The following is a 22,382-nucleotide window of genomic DNA, read 5'->3' as shown; positions in this document are numbered from 1 at the left end:
GTCATGCGCTGCTCAAAGTCTAGAGACGATACAGCCGAATGCCAGTTTCATAATTAATTTTTTGTTACGAAGCCAAATGTGTTGAGAATGAGAAAGGTCTAGTCTAGAATATGTGATGGGGAACAGGGAGTCCTCGACCCCTGGGCAACGTCTCAAAAAGCCTACTGCAAATCATCTACTGCAAATCTCACTCGCGGTAAAAGGGCTCCGGCTGGAACATCACATTCTTCCCTTTTAGCTGAAATCACAAGAACTCACTGCGATCACGAGTTATGAGACGGAGGTAAAAACCTCTGAATGTCAGTTACATTTTTGATTAGTAAAGGGAAACTAAATGGTCATTTCATAAAGTTTTTAAAACAAATAAATTATTTTAAAGCAAGAATCCCATTACGAAAAAAAGATAATTAAAAGCCTCTCATAGTATTGGGGGGCTTGAAACAGCAAGGAATTTAAAAACAGGGGCTATTATCTTTTTTCTCCCCTCTCTTTAATTCCCCCACCCCCCCCCACCCCACCCCACCCCTCATCATCTACGGATGTTGCTGTCTCTTTTTTTTTTTAAAGAACTGGATGTCTGAAGGCAGGGTGTCTCCTCCCATACACTCGCCACGTGCACCTGGGGCATGGTCCGTGTCTCCACCTGGGGTGCGAACCCAGGACCTTCTGCGTGTAAAGCAGACATGCTAACTGCTACACTATGGAGCCACCCCAGGGGCTATTATCTTGATAGCAAGGGTTCGTTTACTGAGCCCTTACAGTGTGCTTTACACCAATGTTCTCATTTAATCCTCACAAGCCCTGGAAGGTACTATTATTACCTTCAGCTACGGATGAGGAAACTGAGCTCAAAGCGTTCACCAGCTTGTCCAAGGCCACCCACCTGGTGGGCGGCATGGTTAAGAATCAAATTCAGGGTCATTAATTCTAAAGCTCATGTACTTAATCACCACGTTATATTACTTTATTCATTCTCCTTCCGTCACTCAGTTTGGCGAACCTTTGCTTCCTCAACAACTACAGGAGGAAGACTTTCCGCTAGGTTCAAGCTTAGGCAAGAAGAATCCTGGGAGGAAACAAGACTCGGTGAGTGCCTGTGAAATCAGCATCGGCCACTGCACTTCCAGCTCTCAGACTCGGTCTGGGGAAATGTGAATCTTCCACGGACTCCTGAGTTCCTGTGGCACGACCATGCAAGAATCCCATGCTCTGTGGGCTGGTAAGAAGGACCCCAAATTCTTAATTCTGCTGCCTCGGTGCTCAACGTCTCTTGACCTTGGAGGTCATTTTATCAGTATGCAAAGCCATATTCGTGAACACCTGGAGAACGAGAAAAGCGGTGACATGTGACATTCTTTTCGGCACTGCACGCTCTCTGCCCATTTGTCCTAACCCTTTTTTCCTTTTCTTTAGGTAAACTGATAGTTTCGGACCGGGCACAGATATCGTCACCAGATGACCCAAAATCAAAACTTCCTTTCCGATTCAAAGAGGTCACTCCAGAAACAAGAGGTGTCAACTTCTCTTAGCTGGGACCTCCTGCAGGTCACTCCAGGCGGGCAGCACCACTGCTGGGCGGCGTCAGAACGCCGCCGATCTCCATTCCTTAAACTGGGAACACAGTGTGGTCCTGGAGGCTCCCTACTGCTGGGTGTTTTCTGCTGAGTCCAAACAGAGGATGATTCTAGTCTCGGGGTTCACACTCACCGCCAACGAAGGCCAGAACGCAGCTGGAACTCAACAAATATCATCTTGCGATTTTCTTTACTAGGGTAAACCAGGCTTGAATTATTGGAGACATTTATGACTTGATCACAGCCGCAAAGCGGACACAATGGTGGTTCCCGTCATGGAAGTCTAGCCACAGAAAAGATTACAATGCAAAGTTACATTGCCATAAACTTCTTTTGAATTAGGTAAAGTAGGTAAACCAACATGTCTGGATATTTATTTACTGACCATAAAGATGAAATGATCTAGACTGGCAACCATAAAAACCCTCGGGGGGTTAAGAAAATTGAAAGGGATTTTTGGAAGTAGGTTTCAGAAAAAACTGGCTAACACTTTGGATGACTATTTCATAAACTGAGGGACAGAGAGCCTCACTACATGGCGGCCAACTCAACTCAGGTACGGGTCTGCATGCCAACTGCCTCTGTTCTCCAGAATTCTCCTGAGTTACAGCCCTTTTAAAGCTGTCATTCCAGGAAGCACAAGAATCCCCCACATAATGTGCAAGTTGGCTAAAGCGCTATTATATGCATAAATCACTTTTTATTTGCATCTGAAAGGCATCAATTACCTCATAGTACAATATGTAATTAATAAGTTAATGTGCTAATCTCCTTATCCTTAGATAAATATTGTATTACTGCAAGAACAAAAGTTGTGATTTTAACGAGCCACATTTCGACATAAAACATGTGAATAGAAGAGTATATTGCTACGTAACTGTGTCCCTTATATGATAACATCCTATGCGATGTCGAGGTAAGAAACGTCCAAACCTGTAGAGAATTTTTATGAGTTTACGTGAGCCAAACCGATGATGACTGCTTGGAAGCAAAATCTCAACAGAGAAAACGCTTCGGAGAATGGCAGTTTAGCGGCTTATTTTATATGTCAAGAATCAAAGGAGGTAACGTTAGGAGGGCTACATGAAATCCACTGGTACTAGATTGGGTGGGCGGGGAAAAGCCAAACAGGAGAAATCTCTGGGATTGGATAAAAAGGAAAATAAAGACACATTTTTTCCATTAGTGGGTAGAGGACAGTTAGTTAACATTTACAGCACGTAGAAATGTTTTCCATTGGAAGACAAGATAACGGTGAGGTTCCTGGGTCTCAGGCTCTGGTGCAGGCTGCTGTGCCCTCAGGGGTCTGGAAGTGATTATTCTTGACATTTCAAAGGTATGTTATCTTAGACGCAAAAATACAATAGATAGGCTCACTTAAGGTAAAGACTGATCTTTGTAAAGGAATGTACAGGCCTAGGACCCACTACCTGCTGGGACTTGCTTTTAGTTAGTAATTATGATGTTCAGAGCATCCTGTGTGGTTACTTCTGGACTGAGTCCGTAAGGCCTGCCATGCAGGCCTCCCCTGAGCTTGTCAGGTTTACTATGTGACCCCTTTTGGGTGGAAAATATTAATAGCAAATTAACTAATAATTATACTTTGATATTTCAAAGCAAAAACTTACCAATTTATAAGACACTAAAAAACGGTTTGAGATGAATGAGCTTCACACAGACAGAAGCAAATGTGAAGATTCACAAGATATTCGTCAGAAGGGAACTCAGAAATGTCTGGGATAATGTTTCTCTCAATGAAGAAAAAGAAAGGTCCCTTCTTTTGGTAACTAGTTGAGCGCCTATTCCATACTAAGGATGGTGAGGCAAGGGGTAGAGCTGGAACGTGGAACAGGGCGAAAGGTGGCTAGAAAGGTTTAGGTGGATTTATAGGAGTCACCGTGGAGTGTGGAAAAGTTGACCTAGGACAGCCAGAAGAGATGAAGGGCCGCTTGTGACTCAGCACCAAAAATCTGCGGAGTCCCCAACGAGCATGCAGTGTCCAAAAGTCATGCGGAATGGGTCGCTGAGCTGGAAGTGAGACCTGCCACTCACTGGATGGCTTTGGCAAGCTACGTATCATCCTGAAGGGTCTGTATTATAAGCTCTCCTTCTGTTGATGAAAACAAAAACCCTGAAGACCATGCCACTATAGATCTCCCTTTTTGCAACATACCATTAGTCAACACTCTCCAACTCGTTAACGCACAGTTCACCTAATTCCATCCAATCACGAAGGGGCTGTGAAAGGTATACAACACCTAACATAGTTCCCTGGCTGGGTGTTTCTTTTCACATCTATCTCAGAAAAAGAACAAACACCTGGCAACATTTATGTTTTGGATTTCTTGTCTTACCGGAAGGAAACAACAGCAGGGAATAAATCTGACTATCTTAAATGTGTGTGTGTGTGGGGGGGTGTCTTTTTTTTTTAACCCTTACGCATTCAATCTAGTCTCTAGATAAGGGGTCCATGGATAGGAGTTTAGGGAGGGCTTATAAACACCCTGAAATTGGCAAACTGGTTTTCCACAAACTTTCTTTGCATCTTCAAGTATATCCAAAAACACCCCTCTGTCAAATGTTAAGAATCAGAGCTCCAAGAATATTCCTCTTCTGAAACAAGTTTAATAATTAGTGAATCATCGATCGGTCTCATAGTGTCTAATGGTTAATATTCTCTCCGTTAGGCAAGGAGGGTCGGGCGTAACTGAGCTGCTTTTTATGTACCTCCTGTTTGAAATGCTACACCGTAAAATATAGAATAAAAGCACAAGAACACACATTCCACACTGGACACATACATTAGCTCCGCAGTTCAAAAACGCGTTTGCAAACTTCTTCGTCGACCCTAAGCAGCTGCGCAATTTGGGGCAAGTTACTTCCGGAGAGCTGCCGCCACGAAGACACATACAAGCTGTCGAGTGAATGGGGCCGTTTTTTCTCCTCCACGACCGAGGCCATCCCTCCTGGCTCCGCAATCCCGGGCCTTCCCGACCACTCAGACGCCAGGCACGTCGCGGGCGATCGCAGCCGGGCCCTCGGGGACGCGGTGGCGTCGCCGCGCACCCGACGTTACGCTATCCCTATTGCACTCACGTTTCCCGGACCGCACGCGGCCTGTCTCTCCTCGGCCCGGCGGCACCCCACACGCAACGGCAAGCGCCTCGGACACGCTCACTGAATGACCGTGCTCGCGAGCGCCTCGCAAAAGCCGGCCGCGCGCGAATGCCTCAAAAGCAAACAGCAGCCGGCAGGTGACCCGCGCCTGCGAACTCCGGCGCCGGCTTCCCGGCTGAGGCCGGCGCGCGCATGCGTGAGGCTGGGGCGCAGGCCCCGGCGACGGTTTTTTTCCGAGCAGCCGGGCGCATGCGCGGCGTGACGCCCCACTGCCCGCGAGAGACGGTGCCGCCGAGCCGGGCCCCGGCGCGCTTGCGCAGTAGCTGGACGCGGGCGTTTCTTTCCTCCCTTTTTTTTTTCGAATTGGTTTCGAGGGGGTAGATTCGAGTTACAAAATGGCGGTCCGGAGCGTGTTCGGCGCTGTTCGTACGGCAGGCTCCAGCTGAGCGGACGGTTCCCCTCTTCCCTGCCTAACACGGAGAGAGACGGGGCCCCCGGGGGACATGGTGTGTGAGACCCCGGGCTTCCCGATCACCGCGTCCTTCGAGAATCTCGGCGCACCGGAAGCGACCGGGCGCGCGCAGCCGGCGACCAGCAGCCGCTCTGCACCCGAGCGCCGCGGCCGCCACCTCGCACCTGCTCGTCGCCGCGCACCCGCGCCTCGCCGAGCCCGTAACCCAGCGAGGGCGGCGGCGGCCGCCCCGGAGGTGAGAGGCCGCAGGCCGTGTGGGAAGGGAAGGGGCCGGGATCGCCGGGCGTGGGGCCCGGGCCCGGGGACGAGGCGCCGGGGACTCGGGCCTGGAGCGGGGACCCCGGGAAGGCGGAGCCGGGACGCGGAGCCCCGGCCTCGGGAAGGGGACCCGGGCCTGGAGAGAGGACTCTGGGAGCGGAAAGAGGCCTGGGCAGGGGACGCCGGGCGGGGCGCGCGGGGCGGCGGGGGAGCCCGGGAGGGTGGGGCGGGACGACAGCGGCCACGCAGTCGGGGGCTGTTTGTGAAGCCGTCGCGGCTGCGGCGTCCGCCTCGGCCTGGGCTCGCCCGGGTGCCGGGCCCCGGCGGAGGCGGGAGGCCGGCGCGGGCAGGGGCCGTCGTGCCTTGGCCTTCGGGCTGACTTCCTGGCGGTTCCTCTTGGTACTTCTTTCCCCGTGGCCGTCTCTCCTCTCTTCTCGCCCCCTCCACGGCCTCTTTGGCCCGGCTTCACTTTTCCTTCTGCAGCCCCGGGCCATCGAGCACCCCGTTAGTCTGCTCCTTTAAGAAGGGAGCCGTTTTTCCCTGGCGTTTTCGTCTCTGGGATCCGTCCCCTTGATCTCTTTTTTCCTCGGGGCCCCAAACTAACATGGTCAGAGCTCGTTTCATCTTAGGATAAATTAATATGGACTAAAGTTAAGTCCCACTGGCGGGGCAGCACCAGTTGGCACAGACCACGTAACTATTACCAAGCACAAGTAATAAAGTTTTCTCCAACTAACAAAAGTTCCAGTTTGCTATCACAATGCTTCCTAGAAGTCATTTCGTGACTCGGTGCCTTTTAAAGCACAAGGCCAAACGGTTTTTAAGTTCCTTATAATAATAGCTAGCACCTAAGACTGGGTGAAGGGCCTGATTCTAAGTACTTCACAGGGATTTTTTTCCTCCTTCTTGCATAAAAAACCTTATTGTCTGAAGTGTCATGCTTTGAAGTAAATATAGACTTGTTAAAATATATTTCAAAGCTTGGCTCGTAACTCAAGTAAATTATCTTTCTCCAAACTGCAGCTTTTAAGTCTGCAAGGGAAAGAATAGTATTTTGTAGCTTTTGCTTTTAACAAAACTTGTTTCTTTAATGATATATATATTAAGCCCTTCCTCTGTTCCAGGCACTATCCTAAACTAAGTTTTTTGCTAATCTCATTTAATTTTCACCCCTCTCTGTAATACAGATGAAGAAACAGAGGCACAAAAATTAAATAACCTCCCCAAGGTCTCCATCAAGAAAATGGGGAAACTGGGATGCCAGCACCCTATAGGGCCCCAGATCACTACTAGAATTCCTCCCACCAGGTGGGCAGGTTGGGGGCGTTTGGAGTAGGTCAGTAAACAAAGATCCCCGCCCTCTGGTTAAGTCCTGGTCTGATGAATATGGATGGTAAATTATGGAAGCAGCTGCTTAGGTCGTTCTGCTGTGCCAGGCATCTCTTCAGTTGTGGGTATGAGCAGAAGTTAAAACTTTATTACAGTTTTTTTCAGCGCCTCCCATTTTTGCCAGTTAATAGCTTAAGTTCTTAAGTTAATAGTTAACAGCAAAAATGACTATTTTGACTTCTCACCTCTTCTGCCCTCTGGTGGAAGTATTAGTTACGGAACAGGAAAACGGCCCACAGAATTGCATGCCAGAACCCAGTTTCTCAACAGTTCGATCAAGTTCAGTAAGGAATTACGTCTAAATGTACGTTGCTTTTGTTTGAGTTACAAAGATTGAAAAACCTTGACCGAGTGTTTGCGGGAAGACGTTAAAAAAAGAGGATTCAAAGATTTATTGGGATATTATTAAATGCTGAAAAACCCCTGTGTAATTACAGGGGGTCCGATTGGGGAGGATTTTGGAAAGTCAGAGTTTGAATTTTATTCTGTGGATACTAAAAGGCAAGAGAGATGTATAAGTTTGTATCTTAACGCCCCTGAGGTTCCAAGAACATTCTCTGGTGGGTCGTGTTGAGGGCAAAGGAAGGTGAAGAAAGACTGTAAGAAACCGTCTGGGCGGGTTTCAGGAGCCCTAAGCAAATGAATTCCTGGACAAGGGGGGCGGCACAGAAAATAGAGGTTTTTCCGGTCCATTCAAGGGACGAGTTAGGGAAGAAGCCAGCTCAGCACTCACAGTAGAGCTCTCCACTGATTAATTTTGTTTTTATTGCAAAGGATCTGATGTTAGGATCAGAGAACAACCTGCAAATTTTAAGAGATGGATACAGGTACCCTGTTTGGATGGGTACTGTGTTCTCTGTCAGATCCGCCTCCCACCCTTCCCAGTATTGCCGTGGCGGTAGACAAGTTGAGCTCATGGCTGATTTTTGAAGAGTTGTACGTTCTCAGGATGTTAACATATCAATATGAATTACATTTTGAACTTTTAAATGCTGTCTATCTTAGCAATATACAGTTCGGGCTAATAAAATGTTCGGTCTTGGGAAATGTGTTTCTATCAACACCGTAGGTATTATCGATACCTTGTCAAAATTCTTACCCGAAAATGAACTTCTTTACTGGATCATCTTAAAGAGAATTTTAAATATTAATAGTGTTTTGTCTATAGCGAGACTGTAAGGAATTTTCGTAGAATAAGTTAAGCACTTTTTAATTATCTAGACTACTTAAGATTTCAGATTTCAAAGATCTCAACCGAGGTTTCATATTAATATTCTTGAAGTAGAGTCGGGGTAGTGTCGTTCAGAAGGCGTGCTGGCGTGCCTTGGAAGACCTGCTCTGCCTCCTCGCATAACCTTTGTTGGACTTGAAACTGGGAGCCTAAGAACACGGTTGTAAAGTTCTCATCAAAGCAGTTCTCACTGGTATCGGGAATGTCTCCAGCTCATTTCATGCTAGAGTGAATTGTAAAAATTCTTTATAAGACGATGTTTTTTCTAGAAAAACAAAGTTTTTACCTCTAACCTTTTTACTTTTAGGTTCGAAAAAATGGCCAAAAGAATTGCCGAGAAGGAATTGACAGATAGGAATTGGGATCAAGAAGACGAAGCAGAAGAGGTAAAAAGTTTCCTACTGCTTCTCAATTTAAATTCATTTCGGGGTTCCTCGTGAAAACTTGGTGATAACATTAAAAAGCCTTTTTAAGACTGTCCGGAACAGGAAAGAGTCTGGTTTTTTAGGACTGGTACGTAGTACGGACGTCGATTAATGACATTTGGGTGTGCCCTTCACCAGCCCTTATTCCTGAAACACTCCCTCCTTTGTACAAGCACCCATCTCCTGACTTCGTGTGCTTACAGCATTCCACGTCCGTGGTTTTTGTCAAGACCGAAGGGTGAGTAAGCGATCCAGTCGTGAACTTAGCACCAGCCCTTGAACTTGAAGAGTGGTCCTCCACCACCGGCTTGGCCTGCCACGCCCTGATTTTAGAAGGCTGAGGTCGCCTTCCATGCTCTGATGCTCCTTGGAGGCCAGCTTTATTTCATACCCGGCACCCCCCATCCCCCCAGCCATGCCATTAATAGGAGTAGAATTTAGGTTGGCCTAGATTCTTTCTTAGCAAAATAAAAATGGTCTTCCCTGAGATCTTTTAATTTTTCTCTTATAAGGAGTAGGAGTCAGTTGCGTTTCTTGCGGCTCATCAGCACCTCCGCGCTCCCAGGCCAGTTCACCGAGATCTATCCAAGTCAGCCCTGTCAGTTAATGGAATAGTGGCGAGGGAGAAAATGTTTTCAAGGATCTGCAGGTGTTTGCAAGCTCATCCTTAGACTATCTTCCTTCTTCTGAGTCTATCCCTAGTGCTGCTGTGTTTTCCGTCACAAATCTATGCACTGATAGGTTTAGGAAGATCAAAGTCACGAGCATGTTAATGTTAACATTTTGACAGCTTTCAGCCCTTCTAACTGACTTGGTGATTTTTAACCAAATCTTTGGTGACCGAGTTTTTTCCAGGTCTTAACACACAGCTACATTCCAGACCTTGTAAGATCGAGACCATCTAATGCTTTGCCGTGACATTAAAATGTTGTGGGAATATTCCCATCTGGATAGTCTCACGAATGAGTGTGGAAGGACATTCCATTTAATTTAGGCAAATGTAACTAAATGGTCCCTCTGGATGTAGAGATCTCTTTAAGTTTAACATTTTCTGAAATTACTGTAGATGAGAACTTTTCGCAGAAACTATTTTCTGTGCCAGTCGTACAGGGTAAAAGAAGGCGTGAAGGAAAGCCCAGCTCTTCAGCGGATCCCCGACCGCAGACGCGGTCCCTTAGCGCACTGCGGGTGTTTTCTGGCAGTCACCTGGAATCCCAGGTGCCTCTGTGGTCTTTTGAATGATGGGCAGATGGGAGGGGCTCTTAAAAACAATGTGTGTGTGTTTCATAAGTATAAATTTTATTTTCGAGAACTATAGCCGTTAAGCTACTAGATTTGGGCACCTGGCTTTCAGAACTGGCTCCACTCCCAACTATTCATGATCTTTAAGGCACCTTCCAGCTTTTGGAGAATAGATTTTGCTTTTGTTAATAAAACAGAACTTTTATTCTGTTTTATTAATGTCTTTGAACATCTTTGAAACGTTTAAAGACTTTGTGCGGAATAGTTTTGCACCAAAGCTTCGACTTAGTCTTGTCAAAGCGTTTGCGCGTGCACTCTTCCCTGCGGGCTGTGATCCAGATCTTGGATTTGTAGATTCTAGAAGGTTGATGACTCGCCTAACCAGCATCGGAATTCACAAGATAGATAATAGACATAAACTTTTATTTTAACGTGTCCTTGCCATAATTTGTCTTACGAGTATTAACAGTATTTTAAAATCGGCAGATATTAGATAAGTTTGCCTGGTCTAGCTCTCCCATTCAGCATTTTCTCTCCTTTTTGGCCTTACCTTACTGCTGTTTAATTTGTATACTCCTGCAGGTGGGGACATTCTCAGTGGCCAGTGAGGAAGTCTTGAAGAATAGAGCCATAAAGAAAGCAAAGCGTAGGAATGTTGGATTTGAAGTGAGTGTTTTCTTACAGCTTCTGGTATAAACACTGATTTGATTTCTGAGTCGCAGAGCGTTTCTACCTCCCGGAGCAATCAGATCAATAAACGTGTATCACAGTGCCGACTCCACTCGCGAAGGGGCTTGGCGTAGACCGTGGGGGAGAGAGAAATAAATACAGCTGAGATCTCTGCCCTAAAGGGAGCGTACCCAAATGCCCAAATAAGAGCCGGATAGAGACACATTAGAGTCAAGTGACAGTACGAAGAGAGAAAACGAGGGTAGCCATACAGAGGGCAAGAGAAGTGCATGTCAGGCAGCGGCAGGAAGGGGAAATGTGAGAGATGGTCGCCCGGCCCCTCCCTGGGATCGGCTGTGGGTGGCAAAGTCCTTTCATGGGAGCATTTCACACATCCACGGTGTGGTGAATTAAAATGCTTCCTCCCTATGTTCCGAAGGGTAGAAGATGAGTTACAACTCGTGAATCGAGATCATTTGGTCAGTATTCAGCGATCACTCCTCATTTAACAGCTCTTCCCAGTACCGTCCTCAGCCGTCAGATACAGTCCAGAAACGTGGGTGCTGCCTCGGTGGGCTGGACATCGGTTGTCAGGCAGGAGAGAAGCCTGTTGGAATGTCCTGGGCGGCAGCTTTGGAATAAACCTATACAACTGCACATCCTGTGGTAGCTCTGTTCAGCTTTTTTTCTAGTCCAAGTTCCTTTCAGGTCTAATTTCATTCTTGAGACTCGTAATTAGTTGGATGTAGGTTTTGAGGCAGGTGATGTTTGATGGCTCTTTCATGGAGAAGATATGGGGGAGCAACTTAACTGGGAAGGAACTGATTGGTTTAGTTTTGGAAATGTACTCTAGGGGCCAGTGGTGTGGCGTTCTCTCGAAGCCCACTAAGTGTACAGGTCGGCTACTCAGAACAGGAGTTGGGGTGAGAGGTGGGTGCAGCTCTGAGCCCCTGCAGACAAGAGTTCAGCCGTGAGGACGTTGAAGCCCTGGGGGAGCATGGTGAGGAATGAAGCCAAAGGCAGACAGTCTCAGGGAGGGCTGGCCCGGCCGTCGGGTGCTTGAGGGTGATGGCGTAGACACAGTGCAGACCTGAGCCAGACTCAGCCAGGGAAGGAGGTGGGGGAGGCCTCGGGCTGTTCAAGGACAGGAAGTGTGTGTGGATATGTGGAATCCGCGTATGATTTTAGCTGTAACTTTTAGCGTCACAGTTTCCATCAGAACTTGTATGTGAGAGAAATTAAACGTCGTATCATCCACTTAAATGCTGAAGTGTAGCTTTTCCCATATAGTGCATTTGTTCATTGATTCAGCAGATCGGCTAGGCACTGGGGATACGTTGGCGGGTAAAAACAAGCCAGTATATTCCTGCCTTGTGGCACTTGCATCCTGATGGTGGAAGAGACACTCAGATATACAACATTTTTCTTCATAAGAGCCATGGGGAAAAGTAAAACAAGGGAGCGCGGTTGGAGGACGCGGGGAAGTTTCCGTTTCTGCGGATCCCAAGCGGAGATCTTCTCATTCAGCTTGTAACTCATCTTTCTGGATGTTTCTCATTCCTTTTGTTTAAAACCAGTGGCTCTTGAGTTTTCGTCTTGATCCTAGAGCCGATTTACTATTCAGTAATTTCCAAAATAGCTGTACATACCATGTGGCTTGTAAATTTCGTGCAAAATAACAGGCTCTGAAGGCCACTTTCAGCTTTACAGTTTGTCCGTGAATCACTGTTACAAAATAACAGTTTGATGTATTTTGGATTTTGAATCATCACAAATCGAATTTAGAGCATCAGAACATAAGCTGTATTTATTATGTGTATTAAAACTCACGCGAGTTCAGACTTTGCATTCTTTGCCTAATTTTTTGGCCATAAGTTTATATCAGTGGTCCGTAACCATCTGAAATTCTTCAGATATGATTGAAACTTTTTTTGGTTTTTGAAAACGGTGATACTAGGCTGACTGGTATCTTTAGAAAATAAAGAGGTTCCGGTGTAATGTTTTTCGTGAGGTCGTGATCATCACTCATTGGCGTGGGAACGGAGGGTTGGTGTGCTCTCTTGGACGTTCTGAAGCGTATTTTCCATGATGCATTTTTGAGAATATTTCCTAGAGCCTCCCTTGGTTCTTTGGTCTGAGAAGCAGGTCCACCTGTGGTGTAACCACTACTCTGAATGAAGAAAGATCTCAAGAGCTGTCGGTTGACTTTAGCGAAGCACTGTCAACTCCACAGGTCCCCAGGGACAGAGGGCAACTTTAGAATTTCCTAAGGAATACCGAGTGGTTCCAGAGCATCTCAGGTTAGAGCTGAGAAAGCTAGCAGCTGCAGGAGCGGTCTGCTAGAGACCTTGCTAACAAGGAAAGCAGCAAGAAAACGGGAGAATAAAATGTTGCCTCTGAATTTCGCCACTAACGGAAAGTTTAAATTTGAGACTCAACTTCCAAAGTTTCTATAGGCTGCAAGAAGGTAGAAAGCTACAGAATTTCTTAGGAAATTATAGGTAAGTGGGTAAAATCCTTTTAGTTAACCTAGTTGGATGTTTCTACAACTTTAGGCAAACCGTCTTTGAGTAGTCAAATGTGAAAAGTATTTTATTTGGGGTTTAGTTGTGTTGAGAATGTGTTTTGCATTGTAATTCTGAGGCTGAGTAATGGGTATGTGAATTTATTGCGTTAGACTTTTTTTCTCTTACATCTTATTAAATATACGTATGTATACACATATATATTTTTTTTTAGGCGAGGCAACTCTTGGTTGACCACAAATTGCAAGGACCTTGTCAGCTTACAATCCCTTATTTTTTATTATTTATGCCTACAGCACCTGGTCTTCCTAGGTGGTCTCCCATCCAAGTACTAACCAGGCCCGACCCTGCTTAGCTTCTGAGATCAGACGGGATCGAGCTTGTTCAGGGTGGCATGGCCATAGACTAAATATATTTTTAAAGTACATTTCACTATAAGTTAGGACTATCTTTGGCTATTTCAGGAAGGCAGCTTTGCTTTGCAGAGCTGTCATGATGAATAAAATCTGTCTCGTTTCTTGTTTCTGCTCGTGGTGGCAGTTTTCCTTTAATGCTGGTTGCATACGGATCCTACGTGCTATTTAGCCGAGATGATATTGCCACTTGCTTGTTTGGCGAGGTAAAGCAGAGTTATCCAGTGTGTGCTCTTTCTTTACGTTTCAGTCGGATAGTGGAGGGGCCTTCAAAGGCTTTAAAGGTCTGGTCGCCCCTTCCGGAGGAGGAGGGTTTTCCGGATTTGGCGCTGGCGCTGGAGCAAAGCCTCTGGAGGGACTGTCCAACGGGACCAGCATGGCCAGCGCCTCTGCCTTCTCCAGTGCAGGCGCTGCACCCGAAAGCAAGGTCACCTTCGGTAAGCTGGTCCCCCTCCCTCCTCACACAGGTCCCCTGAAAGCTTTGCAGAGGTGCTTGCTTCATATTTCCCTTGGGTCCTGGGACGATATGAGCAAAAGCCGTAGTAATGAAAGGGGTGGAAATTAGGGAAATGTGGCTTTTTACAGAGCACAAACACAAGCTTTTGAGCCAGAACGGACGTAGGTTCTGTTCTAAGCTCTGCCAGTCACCAGCCCTGTGACCTTGGTAAAGTGCCTTATCCTCTGGGCCTCCAGATCTTCCACTGTGAAATGAGAATGACCCTCGAGAGCTGACCGAAGGGTCAAAGGAGAGGAGGAAGCTCTTAGTGGACCTTCTGCCTTCCGTCCCCTCGTTAGGATGTGTACCAAGGACTCTGCGTGGCACACGCCTTCCGGAATCTTGGGGTCCTCCGATCTCGATTTATTTTGCCCAGGACGTGTTGACTGTCTGAGCCTGTTCTGAGGGAATTTAGGCGGGAACTCTTGGGATTGGCAGCAGAGAATGAGATCGCGGGTTAAAGTCTTTGGTTCTTGCCAAGGCCTGGACTGGCCGGGCGGCGCTCAGCTGCTCATTCTAGCAGCGTCCGCTGTGCGCTTGCACGAGGCCTGATGTTTCATGTGGTTACAGTAAGTACTCGCTGTTAAGATTTTAACTACCTCAGTACCTGTTCATTGCTGCAGCCTTGGCTGTTGAGTTTTATACGAACAGCATTTTGATAGTTCAGAGAGAAATGGGCATCCTTTTGAAGGAACAGATGATCTTAGAATCATTAATGCAAACACAGAATAGATACTGTTCTTTAAAGTTTGATTTCATTTTTGTGATAAGCAGATTCTAAATGTTTGACGGGCACATCTTGAACTGTCACAAAAATGGGTACAATAAAAGCAGAAAATATGAAGAGTAGCCTGAAACTCCAGTTGATTTAGTCGATTCAACTTCTAAATAAATCATTAAAACTTTAATTTCCTATAGGATCTGTTGTTGCAAATGGCCCTGCTTCCTTGGCGGACAAAACGATTCCAAATCCCAAAACGAATGGCGACAGCCAGCAGCCCTCCTCCTCAGGCCTCACCTCGAATGCAGCCCACCGCCCGAGCGCCTATCATAAGCAGTTGGCCGCCTTGAACTGCTCGGTTCGGGACTGGATAGTGAAGCACGTGAACACGAACCCGCTGTGCGACCTGACGCCCATCTTTAAGGACTACGAGAAGCACCTGGCAGGTATCGAGCAGCAGCATGGCGGCGGTGGCAGCGGTAGCTCCGACACCAGCCCTAGCGACACGGCCGTTGAAACGCAGGCTCCCTCCCTGTTTGGTTCAACAAAATTAGAGCAAGAGTCAGCATTTTTGTTCCATGGTAACAAAGCTGAGGGAACATCCGAAAAGATGGAGGCCGGGCCTGAAACGAGAGCGGAGCCGTCCCTGGGGGCAGCCAGTGCTTCGTTTAACTTTGGCAAGAAAATCGAGAGCTCTGTTTTGGGCCCTTTAAGCTCCGGTCCCCTGACTGGATTTTCATTTCCTTCTGGAAACTCCGGTTTGTTTAGCAAAGACATCACCCAGAGTAAACCAGTTTCTTTGCCATTTTCCGCTAAAACGTCGGAGAACCAGGCAGGTGGCGGCAGTAATGACTGCAAAGGTAACTATAAAGTCTGTCCTCGTCGGTCTGTGTTACATTTGCGGAAATTTTTTGTATACCGGAAGTAGTCTAGACTTGTGATTTGGTGGCTCTGAGGTCACATCTGACTCCATCATTTCCGAGGCGTGTGATCCTAGACAGAGTCAGTGAGCCTCTTAGGGTCTCAGTTTCCTTCATAAAATGGAGGCGGCCTATTTTGTGGGGTTATTGTAAGGATTAAGAATATAAAAGTAAAAATTAAGAACGTGAAATCATTCGGCACAGTGACTCTGAAACACATGGCTTTGCACATACAAAGGAATTAAGTGAATTAACATTTTGAAAAAATGTGTTTTATTGAAAAAGTTTGTCATGACATCCACAGAATTGTTTGTAGTTGAGATCTGGTAATCAACGAGGTCACATGGCAAAGCAGTGCTATAATTTTCATAGCCCTGGGGAACAAACGAATAGTGTTTTTCTAAGACACGTCTGGATCGTGGCCACCTTTCCAGAAATGTCTGCTCTATGTAGCGTCAGTGCCCCGAGCCAGGCAAGGGCCCGGGCCTCGGCCCCAGCCCCTCCACGCCCTGCGTTGTTCCGTCATACTGATCACACGGCGTCATACTGATGACACGGCGGCTGTGCGCACATCGTGTCTGTGCCGATGACGATGACTTGGAGGCAGTTGAAAGCAGCTCTCCCAGGTGGTGTTAACCCCATTGATCCTTGAGAAAGAAGCAGCGGTCGCCAGGGTGCCCCGAAGGCTGTGTTTTTCCACCTGGAACCAAACTCGCATACTGTCCCCCCTTGCCCTGCCTTCGCGTGTATCCTCAGGCAGGGCCCTCCAGGGCGAAGCATAGAATGACGATCTCTTTTACTTTTTCTCTGCCCCAAATAGCACAAAGGGAGAGCGTCCTAGTCCTAGGGCAGTCACAGCGGGGACAGGAAGCCGCAGCTTGTGGAAGGGTGTGGAATTTGAATTGAGTGTCCACCTCTGCCAGACGCCCCTCAGTAAAGCACACAATACTTCTCGTGTGCTTGTCACAGTTCATGCCTCGGGAAGACTCGGAGAGCTTGTTAAAATCTCAGATGCCTGGGCCCATCCTAGAGAGCCTAACTCTGGAGTCTCAAGATCTTTATGTTTTGAAAAACTGAGATTCTGCGGCACACCAGTTTGGGAACCATGGCCTTATAGAGCATTCTCTTCAACTTTAAATTTTGTGACCTGAATCGTTGGAGCATCAGAATTGTTTTCCATAATTCAGGGAGTTTTGTGCAACCGCCTTTCTCTTTAAGGGGATTAGTGTTGGCATCGAATGCAGCGTCTCTCAGACCTCTCCTGCGGGTGGGGCGCCAGAGCGAAAGTGTTTGTTGTTCTGGCCAGTCAAGGGGAGGCGGAGTGAGAGGAGCAAGGGCGACTGATGACCGTGGACGTCCGGGCACCAACAGGGTCCCCGAAAGAGTGTACTCAGGCCGTTGGCCCTAGCTGATGAGAGTCCGGTCACCAGATCCCCGCAGATCTTTAATAAACAACACTCACTTCCCTTACCTCCTGGGGGAGGCAGTTTTCTGGTGAGGGTCTGGTTTGTAAACCTCAAGCCACAGCAGGATTCCTGTAATGACTGACACGTCTACGTGCAAGAAGCCATTAGCCTGAAGGCCGTGGGAACGAAGCGGGCTGGGGCGAGACGGAGTCGGGGCGGGGGGGCAGCATTCACTTTTGTTACACTCGACTGATTTTTTTCCCTGTAGAAGTTTATATGTGCACTGAATCATAAGGATATTTTTTTCCATTCTGAGACTTTTTACAAATTAATATTTGTTTCAGAAGAAATGTCTCATTAAAAATTATTCTTATTTTTCACAAAATAATTGAAATCTGATGGGGGTGCATCCCCCCCCACACACACAGTCTGACGTGTGCTCTCCGCTTCAGTCAGCTTACGTGGGGTTTCTAGGTCGAGGCGGGGGGCAGGAACAGACCTCTTTCACCACATGTTCAAGCTCTCGGTTCGAGTCTTACTGAGTTGGTGTTGTTTTTTTTTTAAAAAGGTGGAGACGAAGAGGAAAATGATGAGCCGCCCAAAGTAGTAGTTACTGAGGTAAAAGAAGAAGATGCTTTTTACTCCAAAAAGTAAGTGACAGTTCTCGGTCCACTTGGCGAGCTTGCTGTGAGGGTCAGGGAGGGGCTTCTGGCTGGGTAGTGGGGGTTCGTCCCCGCAGAACTTACCGAGCACGTCATCCTCTGCTCGGGCTGTGTCTGCCCTTCAAACTGGGAAAGGGAGAATTCTTGGCCTGGTTATTTTTTAAATAATGATTCTGTAGCTTTCCCGCTGGGCACAGCCTTCTCTTTTCTGCTCACTTAGCTCTTCCGCTTTGAAAGTGCTGCCGACGGGGCTGCTTCTCGGTTGTCCGCCCGCTCTCGTCCCCTCCGCCCGTCACAGAGAAAGTCACGCGTCAGGGAGCTCGGGCTTGGTCTGACCCCTGCTCTTCAGCAGCAGGTGTCTGAGGTCTCGTGCTGGAGGCCCGGCTGGCCCTCGTAGCTGGTGTCCTGCAAGGCCGGCACCCTCTCCGTCGGGGAGGCGAGCGCTGTCCCACGCCGGCCATGCTGTCCGTGTTTGAGAGAGAGCTGCTGCTTTCAGAGGAAGCAGAGGGAAATTTCAAATTACCTCATTTCGGTGAAATGAAATACTTTTAAACAGATATTTTACTGAGAAACGTTTTTTTGCCATTTCAGAAGCTTCCCCAGATGTGCTTCTCTAATAGAAAAATTCCAGACTGATGAGTCGGCAGTTTTCATAACATCGCCACATCGTATGGGATTTCTAAACGTTTACTTTTGAGAACGTTAAAAAGATGTCAATAGTTCCTTTTGCCTGTTTTTAAAATTTAATTAGATGACGTAAAGGAGTGGCCCTGACTTGATATTTTTTTTTAATTAGACTAAATCAGAGGAGCGGGCAGGAGTTTGGATTTGTCTGTGACCTAAGGAGAAGTACGACACGCGAGGCTGGGAAGCGCTCCATTGCACGGTCGTCAGTCAGGCCTTGCTTGGGAGTGTTTTCCAGATTGATTTCAGTGCCTCGGGAGATCAAAAACTGAAGTCCTGAAGAGAATTCAGAAATAATAAGAGAAGGGGAGGGATGGCGGGCTGAGTGTGTGCTGAGTCTGCGTGGTGCAGGAGCCGGTCAGGCAGCTGTGGGTGGTTTAGCCGTGGCTTTGACTGACTCAAAAAAAGATGGTTTCAGGAAGTGTTATTTTAAAAGTTACATAGGGCCCACTGTCTAATCGTTTTTAAAAAGTAGGGGTAGGGGCTCTAGAATGTCTGACCAGATTACCTTATTCTGGTTTGTGCCCGACCCACCCCGGGTCAGTAAAAGGTTTACCCCGAAGCTTCCCTCTGCTCTCATTTAATGCGGATTCTCCCACACAGGTGTGACCAGTGATTGGCGGAAAAGTGCGACTTGACTTGTCATCGAGTGTCTAACCATACTTCTTATTTTTCTCCCTAGGTGTAAACTATTTTACAAGAAAGACAATGAGTTTAAGGAAAAGGGTGTAGGTACTCTGCATTTAAAACCCACAGTGAATCAGAAGACACAGCTTTTAGTGCGGGCAGACACCAACTTAGGTGGGTACCTTTTTTTGTGGCACGAAGTAATAATCACGTAGCATGCAAAGCACACGGGCCTTCACCTTGCTGACTTCAGTCTTTGAGATTCTCCAGTGTATTGATGTGGTCTTTGGAACGGAAGATCATTCAGGCCAAACGCGTCCTGTGCTCACTGATCATTTCTAGATTGAGCTGAGTCCTGGCCGGGCAGTAGTGTGTGAGAAAACGGAGGTGGTTAAAAGCTATAGCCAGGAAGCAACCAAAATGGCCTTCACGTTGTTTTGTGTTAGAGACTTGACTTAGAAGCTCTAGGTAAACTAAATGGTTCAATAACAAACACGCAAGAGGACTTACTCGACCACTTAAAGGATCCTTTTTATGTGGCAAATAATCATTAACACAGCACTCACCCCCCCTACCCCGGCTTTATTCTTAAAATAATCCCCCAAGAGGAGGGGGCGGGCCAGTCGGAGAGGAAGTGGCGGGCCCCACCAGGCTAGGTGCAGAAGGAAGCTTCTCCGCGGCTTCTTTCTTTCCTGTGGGCCTGACTAATTTGTGGTAACATCAAAGTGACAGCACTGACCCAGCGAGCCATGCCGGCCTCTGGGACAGGTGTTTCTTGGCTGAGCATGCTTGCTTTGTTCAAATGGCTCCATGAGATTGCGGGCCGTGAGCGTGGTGGGCCAGGGAGCTGCCGGCAGGAGATGCGGGTGGGCAGCGGTCCCCCCACAGTGAGGTGGAGTCCGATCCTGCCTCTTGGTCCTCCCAAGGGGACCCAGGCCGACATTGATGTCAGGGAGCCGGTGCCCGCGTTCATGACATTCCTGTGGCTTCCAGTTTTGATCAGTGAAGTGTAGGTTGCTTCAGTGCTGAAGGTAGCACTTAAAGCTGTCGTTTTGTGGGGCCGTTACGTTTGGATGATGTTGATGTATCTTTTTGCGTCTTTAACTGCAGGCAACATTTTGCTGAATGTCCTGATCCCACCCAACATGCCGTGTACCCGAACGGGGAAGAACAACGTGCTGATCGTCTGCGTCCCCAATCCGCCCGTCGATGAGAACAACGCCACCGTCCCCGTTACCATGCTCATTCGGGTGAAAACAAGCGAGGACGCGGACGAATTGCACAAAATTTTACTGGAGAAAAAGGATGCCTGAGCTCACGCCGCTGAGGGACCGTTGCCAAGTTGCTGCTCCACCCCCCTCCCCCCAAAAAACAGTCAGTTCTCTTCTTACTTCAACATTCTGAAAACTTTTAGATAAGTTAGGACTTTTGTGAGGAAGATTAATGTGGCCAATAAAACCTTTAATGTTAAGTGTCAAACTGTATTCTCCCTCCCTGAGAGCTGTCTAACGTGTGAAATACATTTGAAAGATTTTTTTTTTGGAAGATTTTTAATGTTCATTTATTAAACTAACCACAAGTGATTTCTTAACGGACTGAAATCAGGGTACTGATCGGATTCCCAGAAGGTTTTTCCGACCGTGGCGTTGGCGAGGCCCCCGCGGGGGCGTCCGGAGGAAGCGGGCCGCGCCGAGGACCGCGCTGCCGTGCGTGCCAGATGGTCTTTGCTTGCTTTGACCAGGTGTCGCTGCGAAGCTGCGGTGTTCGCCCGTGGGCTGCGGCGCCGTGGCTCTTCGGGGACTGCCTCCTCGTTTTAAAAGGAAACAAGTAGCTTGTTCTTTGGTTTTGTAGTTTTATTCACAAGGTGCTGTTACTCCTGTATCCCCTAATAACAAAAAGGGGAGAAGGGAATGGCCAGGAATGAGTTTTAAAAGCACAAATTTGGTAGCTTTTAGTTTGTAAACCATGGACAGTAAACCCTATAAAAAAGGAAGTTAAGTCAGAGCTAAACCGTACTGTGAAAGGGAGCGAACGTTTGTGCCGTGGTGGACTGTGCGGAGCTCAGAACGATTCTTAAGTCAGAGGAGCTCTCACTGCACATGAGCCACGTGAGTTAAGCAGGAAACATGCAATAAGGTCACGGCAGTGACAGTAGTGTGTGTACGTGTTGCCTTTAACGTAGACAGCAGCATACTCTGCGTCGAGGTCTGAAATTGCCATTTTCTTTTCCAAGAGTGAGATTATTCAGTAGGTCCATTCGGGAGGGAGCTGCGGTCTGCACGAGAATCTCCATGTCCCTTCCCCGCAGCTGGTAGGCACCTCGCCCCCGCATTCTTAGAACGCTGTGGGCACGTGAATAGATGCAAATACATTTTAATGTTCAATGCCATTTCCAATCTTCTCGAGTCATTTAATGCTGGCTCCAGACGGCTTTGCTTAAAGGCTGAGTTGGTGGCCGCGGCCTCACGCTTGCATGCGCTGACCTTCACTTAGAGGAGCGGGGCCGCCTGGCTTAGATCGTGTAGGCGCTATTTTGAAAAGCTACAGTTTTTAGACGTAAAGGGAGGTGAAGCTTGTACGATCGGATGTGTTGACTTAATTACATGAGGTAAGGTAGTTGGGCCAGCGTTTATCATGAGATTCTTGTCCTAATCTGGTTGGATTCCAGTGGGGAACATCTGGCCTAGCGTGTGACTTGAGATAGATGCGCGTGTGGGAGGCGTGCCTGCCCTCGTGGGCGGGGCAGCTCCGCGCATCCGGAGACCTTGCGAGAAGGGAAGGGGCAGGTTTGGCATTTTTTAGAATTGCGATGATTCGTGTACTTTTGTTAGAGATGATTGGTAATTAAGCAAGTGGTCGATTGTGTTCCGTTCATACGGACCCCGCCCCGTTCCCATCGGGTTTATGCAGCTGTCGGAAGGGTGAAGGAGGAGGGGACAGGCTCCAGCGTGAAGCGTGGCGGCACGTGCTCCACGGCCCCACCTGGAGCGGCAGATCCGGCAGGTGTCTTGGGGGCGCGCTGGTGCCAGTGGTGCTTTAGCGACCGTGTTGGCCTCTGCGCGTGCAGCGGAACGTTCAGCAGAAATGGCACAGAAAGGTCATGGGTGGCGACCTTTGAACGACCTATAACTAGTTCACATCTTCGAAATTAGTGGCTGCGCGTGGCTTGCTTTTCTCCTAACATTCCCAGCAAATTCTTGCTGCTAAGACTGTCACTGTAAAAGTGAAAATTACAGGGAAAATGTGATGTATATACCAGGACTCAAAATGTAATGTTTTCTTTAAATCATTCTTACACTTTGGGAACTTGTTGGTCTCTAATTATGTATCAGTATGACAGAGCCTAAGTGTGCATGGACTTTTCTGGAAACTCTACCCCACGCCCGGGGCCCCAGAGGGCTTACCTTTTCTCCCCAGTGTAATAATGTCTAAACCCAGCCCCATGGGTTTAGATTTAATTTTTAACAAATCATTAGAAATGAGGCTTTAAAAAGTAATGCAGACTGAAATTTTCATTTTGGGTGTAAGAATCTATAAAGTGTATTATATAC

The 22,382-nt window shown here is 47.6% G+C and overlaps 1 protein-coding gene, 1 long non-coding RNA gene and 1 other non-coding gene across 4 annotated transcripts; 1 reads left to right on the top strand and 2 right to left on the bottom strand.

Annotated features, from left to right (window-relative positions):
* Positions 1-939: 939 nt before the first annotated feature.
* On the bottom strand, positions 940-4,972 carry LOC120602886 (uncharacterized). The gene is made up of 2 exons (XR_005652891.1): positions 4,376-4,972; positions 940-1,320 (listed from the first exon to the last, which is right to left on the bottom strand). It is a non-coding gene; the product is annotated as an uncharacterized LOC120602886 (long non-coding RNA).
* A 103-nt stretch (positions 4,973-5,075) lies between these two features.
* NUP50 (nucleoporin 50) lies at positions 5,076-20,432 on the top strand. Of its 2 annotated transcripts, XM_039863204.1 has the most exons (8): positions 5,077-5,398; positions 8,349-8,427; positions 10,291-10,374; positions 13,566-13,752; positions 14,730-15,392; positions 17,427-17,508; positions 18,887-19,005; positions 19,942-20,432. In XM_039863204.1, the coding sequence occupies exons 2-8, from the start codon at positions 8,359-8,361 to the stop codon at positions 20,142-20,144; spliced, it is 1,407 nt and encodes a 468-aa protein (XP_039719138.1). In that variant the 5' UTR covers positions 5,077-5,398; positions 8,349-8,358; the 3' UTR covers positions 20,145-20,432. The 2 variants fall into 2 exon arrangements, with proteins under 2 accessions (XP_039719139.1, XP_039719138.1); XM_039863205.1 differs by lacking the exon at positions 10,291-10,374 and having other exon boundaries at positions 5,076-5,398.
* LOC120603089 (5S ribosomal RNA) lies at positions 13,190-13,308 on the bottom strand. Its single transcript, XR_005652960.1, has one exon. It is a non-coding gene; the product is annotated as a 5S ribosomal RNA (ribosomal RNA).
* Positions 20,433-22,382: the final 1,950 nt, after the last annotated feature.

This window comes from Pteropus medius, unplaced genomic scaffold (genome assembly GCF_902729225.1).
Source record: "Pteropus medius unplaced genomic scaffold, Ma_sr-lr_union100, whole genome shotgun sequence".
Taxonomy (NCBI): domain Eukaryota; kingdom Metazoa; phylum Chordata; class Mammalia; order Chiroptera; family Pteropodidae; genus Pteropus; species Pteropus medius.
The sequence above is the reverse complement of the archived record's forward strand: the minus strand, read 5'-3'. Positions and strand labels throughout refer to the sequence as shown.

Excerpts from the sequence above, each read along its gene's own strand:
- NUP50 (XM_039863204.1), top strand. The coding sequence starts at position 8,359 with ATGGCCAAAAGAATTGCCGAGAAGGAATTGACAGATAGGAATTGGGAT. Across the intron at positions 13,753-14,729 it reads CGAAAGCAAGGTCACCTTCG|GATCTGTTGTTGCAAATGGC; the intron begins GTAAGCTGGTCC and ends AATTTCCTATAG. Across the intron at positions 19,006-19,941 it reads GCGGGCAGACACCAACTTAG|GCAACATTTTGCTGAATGTC; the intron begins GTGGGTACCTTT and ends CTTTAACTGCAG.